The sequence below is a fragment of the Hyperolius riggenbachi genome, chromosome 7, assembly GCF_040937935.1.
Source record: "Hyperolius riggenbachi isolate aHypRig1 chromosome 7, aHypRig1.pri, whole genome shotgun sequence".
Taxonomy (NCBI): Eukaryota; Metazoa; Chordata; class Amphibia; order Anura; family Hyperoliidae; genus Hyperolius; species Hyperolius riggenbachi.
The window spans coordinates 23,508,795-23,517,871 of NC_090652.1; the positions used below are offsets into that span (position 1 = coordinate 23,508,795).

At 43.3% G+C, this 9,077-nt stretch overlaps 1 protein-coding gene across 1 annotated transcript; it reads right to left on the bottom strand.

The window, feature by feature from the left end:
* Positions 1-1,545, bottom strand: LOC137525941 (E3 ubiquitin-protein ligase TRIM39-like). Its single transcript, XM_068247151.1, has one exon. It carries the CDS (start codon positions 1,543-1,545, stop codon positions 1-3), a length of 1,545 nt encoding a protein of 514 aa, XP_068103252.1.
* Positions 1,546-9,077: the final 7,532 nt, after the last annotated feature.

The following is a 9,077-nucleotide window of genomic DNA, read 5'->3' on the forward strand; positions in this document are numbered from 1 at the left end:
TCAGTGTAGGATTTTCACCCAGGCTCCATTATACACATAGAAAGCAGCATGGAGGGGCTCAGTGAAGGTGGCAGTGGAGGTGTGCAAGTGCTTGATCGGGTCACCAAGCTGATAAAATGACAGCCGGCCAGCTTCATAATCTAGATAGATTCCCAATTTCCTGCACGTAGATGGAAGGTATAAATCCTCTTCCTCCCAATCATGGTGAACTTTACATTGATCATCATACATGCAGAGACTCCACGACTTGTCATTATTTCCAAGGCAAGAATCCTCTCCTTCTCTCTCCATACTTGGATAGCACACCCCAATGTCCCAATCTCCATAATCACTGACTTCTACTTCCCAGTAGTGTTGCCTGCAAGACAGCTGCTCAATGCTTAGCACCTGACGGTATGTTGTAAATCTCTCTTTTGCTACTAGTCTGTTCTGGTTTGTTTTTGAAGAGGATGCCGTTTTCAGGTCATCAGATACAACCACAAAGTTATGTGCCGTGTTCACCTCCAGTCGCAGATCTGTCACCACCTCAGTGTTAAACTTCATTCGAGATTCTGTCTTAGTGGAGATATCAGTTATGCATCTGTGTAACATAAGAGATATTACAAACCCATCCAAATTAAAGGTAGGTTCTTCATCATCATTTTGGTCACCTGGATCTGGTTCTGAATCTTGTAGGACAGCTAATGGATCTGACATGGTACACAGCTTCTCAATGTGATCTATCTTCTTGGACAGATCCTCCATTTGTGTCTCCAGCTGCTGGATTTTATCAGAGACTGACCGTGTGAGCTGCTCTTGTTGTCTTGCAATCTCGCTCAGGATATTATTTTCCTGGACTTCCAGATTTTTCTTGATGTCTTCAAACAGAGCAAGAACTCTCTCCTTCACATTATCTGCTTTTTCTTGTACTTTTCTCTTCTCATCCTGCATGCTCTGAATTCTCTCCTTAGCTGACTCTCTCTCTGGAGCCAGCTTTTTAAGAATGTTCCTTAATTTATCTTTCTTATTCTCAGAAGCCTCCTCTAGAAGTTCCACTTGATGTCCTTTGTGTTTTTCAAGCACACAGCAGGATGCACAGAGCCAAGAAGAGTCTTCGGAACAATAATACTCCCATGGTTTCTTGTGGAGCAAGCATTTTTTAATACTTAAAGACGAGGTGGGCTCCAGTAACACGTGGTCCACTGTCTTGTTGTGAGCAATCAGATGTTTATCACACATGGAAGTTTCACATTGAAGACAGGTCTTAACAGCTGTAACAGAAGAATCCATACAATACGTACACAAGACCTCAGTTTTCTCCTGCTGCAGAGACTTGAAATTCTCTGCAATATTTGACAGTTTCTGGTTCTTTTCCAGCGGTATACGTTCTAGATGCTCCTCACTGCATTCTGGACAGATGTAACGTCCAGACTCCATTTGTGTATCCAGCCCAGTCACAATACAGTCGTAGCAGAAGTAGTGTCCACATCTCAGTGACACTGGATTGGTGTAAAGGTTCTGGCAGATGTTACAGCTCAGTTCCTTCCTTAGAGCAGAATACGCCATCCTGGAAAAACACACAAGATACAAGACTGAATATCTGTGCAAAGGGTAGAGATTTATCAATTTAAACAAAGATACATTTGTCACCACCCATTCCGCTGAACAGTCCCTGCTAAAGTTGCTAATGTCCTCCTGCCCAAAGGCCAATTCTCCATACTCCTGTTCCTTCCTTGACATTTCTTCTGCTTATGGACATTGTTTATCATCCTCTGCTTCTCTGGACTCATCTATAGTGATCAAGGGCCAAAAGCATTTTGGATTTTCTCCTATGTGACTGGATGTTCTGTCACTGTCTCCTGCTCCAAATCTAACTCCTCCCCATATTCTATTTATGCATTACAAGATTCTGTTCTTTGACCCTTTCTCTTCTCCGTTTAAACTTTCTTGGCCTGAGGCAACCAATACACTCTTGGTTTCCAGTATCACATGTGAGCTGCTGACAACCAAATCTTTCTCTCAGCCATTGACCTCTCTACACAATTATCTCAAGTACTCGACTGTCTTTGTTCCTGTCATATCTTTTCCTAACGTAGGAGTAAAATGGAAAATTGTGACATTGTCACCTTCTGTCTCAGCTCCTCCACCTGTAGCTTCCATAAGGTAACCTCAACTTCTTATGCACACTGTTTGGGGGGTAATGTTTGACTCTAAAATCTCATTTCAGCCACAGATTACCTCATTAACTACTTCCCATTTCCTCCATCTCAAAATATTTCCCAAATTTGTCCCTTCCTCACACAGCAGACTGCTGAAATGCGTGCGCATGCCGTAATCATTTTTCGCCTCGACTACTGCAACATCTTACACTGTGGCCTATCAAAAACGACTGGCACCTCTCCCAATCCCCTCTAAACTCTCCTGCCCATCTCATCCACCTCACCTCCCATTCCTGATGCGGACCTTCTCTGCTCAGCCCTCCAGCAGCTGACATTTACCCCCCAAAAAATCAATTTTCAATCATACAACGCTTTCCATACTGTTTCCCCCTCTGTATATTTCCTTGAGTATTTTCATGCTATCCCACCCAAAACCTTCCCTCCTCACATGAAACATGTCTATCCTCTAAGCTTGATCACCTCCTCTCATATCCAGGGTTTCCACAGTGTCATCTCTCCTTAGGAACCCTTTCCCAAAGCTTGCCCATCATGCTATGAGCCTGGAAACCTTCAAACGCTCCTTTAAAGAGCACCTCTTCAGACAAGCTTTTAATTTGTCATAGATGTTGAGACTCACTGCTTTATCTGCAAGCCCCTTCATCTCCTCACCTAGTCTCCACATAACTATGGCACGCATGCTAGAGGGGGCACTCACAGCCATCCCTGTGTGGCATGCCGGCCATCAACTGTTTTGAGGGGTGGATGGGCGAGGCTTGGGGGGGGGGGGGGAATGGGGGAAAAAGTAACTCCAGCTTCACCTGTCATTATGTGCCAGACGGTGCTGGCACCATAGAGAGGTAATGACAGAGGAAGTCAGGTTGCTTCCATCCATGGTTTACACTGGAGAGGTGAACTACTTCACCCCTATGCTGCACACTCTGCATTGGGGGGGGGGGGGGGGGGGTGGAAGAATCTCTGGCTACCGATACTAGAGGAAGGAAGGGGCGTCATCTGGCCACCTATACCGGAAGAGGGGCGTTATCATCTGGCTACCTATACTGGGAGGGTTGCAGAATTGAAGGTGTGTAGCAGGCACTACTTGTGTCGTCCTGCTCTGGAGATTCTTAGTACTTCAGAGTAAAAAGGATTCTGCTCTCTCTACAGTTTAAAGTGAAACTCTGCCATTGCTGAAGAGAAACACAATCACTTGGGTTCAACTCTATACATTGCAGGTATTAAAGGGTGTCATGCTGACATGAAAAAGAATGGAAAAAACAAAGCAGGTATTCCACAGGGTTCTTAACAGAAACTGATGTGCTTGTATACAGCTTTGCTGCCAGTCACTGGATTAGTACAGGTGTGAAAGAGTAGTAACAAGGGATCCTACTCTTTTTTCCTAAAAGGAATGTGCGTTTTTGCACTCCGAAATTTTCACTTAGCGATTACAATTTGTAGTGTGAACTAGGCTTTAGACTGGTTTCAGGATGGAGTGTTACATTGTTATAATTATATTGTACAAATAAGGCACCTAAATCATTAGCTGTGGCATGCGATTTGATGCGCGCAAAGATGCAACTGACCAACCTGCACCTTCACTGACTCACATTGGCCTCAATTCTCTAAGCATTGCCGCATTAGGTAGTGCAGAATAGAGCTGATTTTACAGCACAGTTTGTAAAATGCCAATTCCCTAAACCAGTTACTGCATTCAAAAGTAAAATTACCAACTAGTGAGGTGAATACTGTACCTTAATAAATGTCAATTCACAATTATTAAAGAATTCAGTAAATCAAGTAACCAGGTTAAGTATTTATCACCAACTCTGACCAGTCGGTGACTTACAATCTCCATGCTGTAAAGTTGACAGATGTAGCAGACAGCCAATATGGAGAGCCACACAGTACTGCTTCTCACCCCATTTGATCTAAAGCACTCGCATGGCGGGACATGAAAACGAGAGCAGGAGAAATAGTGTGTTTTCTGTATCCGTTTAGTTGTGCATATGTCTATACTTCTACACAGAAGAGCACCCTCTAGTGCAGGCATGGGCAAATTCGGCCCTCCAGCTGTTATGGAACTACAAGTCCCACAATGAATTTGCCTTTATGAGTCATGACAGTGGCTGTCAGACTCCTGCAATGCATTGTGGGACTTGTAGTTCCTTAACAGCTGGAGGACCAAGTTTGCCCATGCCTGCTCTAGTGGCATGCACATTTAAAGGGATTCCAGGAATGCACAGGACGCACAGTACAGAACTACTACCGCAAGTGAGAAAATAATGAAAAGTGTAAAACGCCCTATGCAATTACCAAACTCGCCAGCGCTAAGTGCTGGCGAGTTCTTAAACTAGGTGTCAGCAAGGTTGCTTAATGCAATTGCATTTAACACCCCCCAGGGCGGAAAAGAACTCGCTTTGGCGATATAATCGCCCAGCAAGTTCCTTTCCCCCTATGCAATTGCATTTTGCACCCCCCGGGAAACAATGCTTCCCGCCAAACATGGATGTTAACTTTTCACCTGCTCTGAGCAGGCGAAAAGACCTATCGTCGGGATCTGCGAGCGGTTTTTGGCATCTGGGAGCCTCCTTTACTAAGGACACCCCAGATGCCAGGGATTTAAATAGGTAAAGGAGTCAGTTTTGACTCCTTACCCATTTAAAATGTAACAAAAAAAAAAAAAAAAAAAAAAAAAAAAGCCTCCATTGTTCCGTCTCGCCGCATGTTCCACGCCGCTCCTCCGCTCATCTCTGTCAGTGTTCTTGGAGCCCGGCAAAGCATCTTTGAGTCTCCCGCCGGGACTCCCCATTCGTCCACTAGGTGGTCCAATGAGAATCATCCTAATTCTCATTGGTCCATTAGAATCAGGAGGATTCTCATTGGGCCACCTAGTGGATGAATGGGGAGCCCTGGCGGGAGAGTCAAAGATGCTTTGCTGGCTCCGAGAACACTGACAGATGGAGGAAGAATGAGCACAGGAGCAGCGTGGGACATGCGGCGAGATGGAACAACGGAGGTATGTTTTTTTTCAGAATTTCCCAGCAGCAACGAGCGGCAGGAGGCGACGGGTAAGAGCCTTGTGACGATGCGCTGGCTCTTGCGACGATGTGCGCACATCTCCCGGGGAGCGAGGCTGCAGTGGTGTGGTGCTGAAGGACAGCTCCCCAGGACTAATGCCTCGCTCCACATCGCTGGCCACACAGGAGCATTTGCCTGAGTTATGCTCCTTTACGCAAGGACATCGCTCAGGTGAAACTGGTAATTGAATTTGCTGGTAAATCCTGAGCGATGTGAGGAGATAAGAAGCTGAAAACATGCGAGCTTCTTATCTCCTCGAATTGCATATGGCCCCAAGGCCCATATGCAATTCACTTTTTCTCTCAGGTTTTCTCAGGTGTGATATTTTAGCACCTCAAATAAAATACCTTTCAAACCACCAGCAAGCAAGAAAATACTCTGAATCATTTTGATAGTCCTTTATCATCTACTTCGGGTACTTTCTCAATTGTAAAATGCTGAACGGTTATTTTATAGAGAAGATGAAAGTTATCTCCTAGGTGAAAACTTAGGAGAAAAAAAATGAATTGCATATGGGCCCAAATGCAGTATTTTACCAACCTAATTTTGATTACAGGGCAACACTTAGTGAATCGAGGCCATTGGGCTCTATTCACAAAACCATGTGCGGTAACTCTTTTTTGGGTGAAAAATTACCTCCAGTGATAATTCACTAAAAATAGTGAAAAAAGTGAGTATTCACTAAAAATGTACCAAGTGTGATAAATGTTTGATAAAAGTGCAGTAAAACAGGTGATAAAACTGTCAGTAATATGTACGGAAATAAAGCTTTTTTGACCACTGTAGGGCAGCCCATATGCTTGCCGCCCATTACACAGAGATGACTCAAGAAAGCCTGTCACATTTACAGTGGGACCTCAACTCTTGCACAGGACAGAAGGAAAACCTATAGAAATGCATCCTGTAAGTATATAATTTAGCCTGTCTAATTCCCCCTCATCTGTGAATAATCACAACTGTAATTTGAGCTCTCAGCTGTGCCAGCTAGCTGCCTCAGCAGAGCAGCTAATGTGTAAACACAGGATGTTAACCCTATGTCTGCTTCCATGAAAGCAGGAAGTACATACACTGGAGATTTTTTGTTAGATTTGTATCAGCTGTACCAAAAATGTTTTTCTTTAAAGGTAATTATGCTGTTGCTTATCTTTTAGAACAGAGAAGAATTTCCTCCTCGCCATCTATAACCTCACCTAAAGGCTGTACGAGGTGTGAAAGTGCGCCTTGAGATTAGACACGCTCGTCTTCTCTGCCTTCTGTGTAAAATTGACAAACTCGAGCAAAGAACGCTCAAAAGGCTCCATCCTGAAGGCCAAAAGCAGAGAAGTGATAATTATCACCAACCACATGTAGGTGATAAAAAAAATCCTTAATTAAACACCAACTTTTAAATTGAGAATCTCAAATTGGAGATAAATTTGAGGTAATTACCACACTTTTACCGCAGGAGGTAAAAAAAATTTGTGAATTTGAAAATGGAGATATTTTGGTCGGTGTTTATCACTACCTAATTTAACTCATGCGGTAACTCATTGAGAATAGAGCCCATAGTGTTTTTTTTGTGTGTGCAGAATTCACTATATTTTGCACAATGTACATTATGATGCATTACCCACATTTCTGATTGGCAACCGGGTACACTTCTGAATTCTCTGATTGGCCTAATACTTCTGAGTAGAGATGGTCAATGAGAGGCAAATCATTTTCTGTTGATGCAGCGTTATGCAAATTTTGTATGCAAACCTATGCAGCGTGAACATGAACCCATCAAATCCTGCTGAGGTAAAGTTTGGTTGGTCCATTTTCAAACTGCATAAATTTGCATAATCCTGTATCAACTTGAACTTATTTGCATCTCATTGACTATCCACATTTACCACATGCTGTATTTTAGACTGTTTTTCTTTCCAAATTCACAATTTTTTTTTTTCACACATGCGCTACTAGTATGGAAATTTACTGAAAAACGACATGTCAATTCAGATTTTTACCTCCTGTGGTATTGACATTTAGTTTTTTTTGGACCTGAACCTCCTCTCTGCTCTAAAAGATACACAACAGCATAATTACCTTAAAACAAAAACACAAGGGAGGAAACAAGGGAGGCACAAAGGGGCATAGTGGAGGACACAAAAACCGAGAAGGACACCGGGAGAAACAAGAGGTACAAAGGGGGCATAATCCACAAGATGCCCCTTCACCATGGACACACCAGGTTTAGTATATATATTTTCCCCTGGTTTGTGTCCTCTAAACCTAGGTGCATCTTATAGTCAGAAACGCACAGTAGTTTTCAACTCTTCTCTGCTTGGTTTACTCACTTTTATAACCTTCCAAATGGCTCTTTGTTACCGACAGCGCCAGGCTGGAAATAAAGGAACATTTCAGCGAGTGCTCTAATGTCACTGAATTTACATTTATTAAAGGACAACTGTACTGAGAGGGATATCGAGGATGCCAGATTTCCTTTTAACCAGTACTAGTTGCCTGGCTGCCCTGCTGATGTATTTGGCTGCAGTAGTGTTTGAATCACACCAGAAACAAGCATGCAGCTAATCTTGTCAGATCTGACAATAATGTCAGAAACACCTGATCTGCTGCATGCTTGTTCAGGGGCTGTTGTCCCTCCCTAATGTTTTAATGTTCAGCAGCAGTGAGGGGTCCTCATTTCATCCTGAAATCGATTAGTAATCGGCCTACAGACAGAGACACACAGAGAGACCTGTCTCTTCGTTTATCAGCCATCAAAATCGTTAGATGTATGGCTACCTTTAAGGAGCCCATACACTGTTCGATTTCAGCAATCGATCGATTCTATGGAATCAATTGAAAATAGATTCTATCGATCTGTGGCTGATTTTGATGGATTTGATCTGACAGGTTGGAAAATAAAGGTTGATCTGCTGCTGGCAGCAGTTCAATAGCCCATACAGTTGCATTGGATCTAATGGTGCAGTAATGCCTTTAGATCGATTTTCAATAGATTTCATACTGAAATCTATTGGAAATTTGTTATTAGTGTGTGGCACACATCAGATTGTTTCCTGTCAGATTCGACCCGACAGGCATCTGACAGAAATCTGATGGTCAAATCTGCTGCAAATCTATAAGTGTATGGCCACCTTTAGGGTGTGCACACACATCCAAATTTGATTTGGCAATCTTACCACTTCCATGCAGCATGAGCGCTTAACACAGTCTCTTCATAGTATTCAAAAAATTTGATTATCGTGCAAAAGTTTTAGGTCAGCAATTCCACTTAAAGGATACCACAACTGAAATGTGACATAATGAGATAGACATGTGTATGTACAGTGCCTAGCACACAAATAACTATGCAGTGTTCCTTTTTTTCTTTCTCTGCCTGAAAGTTAAATATCAGGTATGTAAGTGGCTGACTCAGCCCTGACTCAGACAGGAAGTGACTACAGTGTGACCCTCACTGATAAGAAAGTCACCTTTTTTACCTCTTTCTTGCTCTCAGAAGCCATTTTCTGCTAGGAAAGTGTTTTATAGTTGGAATTTCTTATCAGTGAGGGTCACACTGTAGTCACTTCCTGTCTGAGTCAGGACTGAGTCAGCCAAAAAAGGAACACAGCATAGTTATCTGTGTGCTAGGCACTGTACATACACATGTCTATCTCATTGTCACATTTCAGTTGTGGTATCCTTTAACCTCTTGAGGACCATGGGCTTTACCCCCCCTAAAGACCAGGCTATTTTTTGTTAAAAAAGGCTACTGCAGCTTTAAGGCCAAGCTGCCGGGCCGCACAACACAGCACACCAGCGATTCCTCCCCCCTTTTCTCCCCACCAACAGAGCTCTCTGTTGGTGGGGTCTGATCGCCCCCCCCCCCCCCAGTGTTTG

Excerpts from the sequence above, each read along its gene's own strand:
- LOC137525941 (XM_068247151.1), bottom strand. The coding sequence starts at position 1,545 with ATGGCGTATTCTGCTCTAAGGAAGGAACTGAGCTGTAACATCTGCCAG.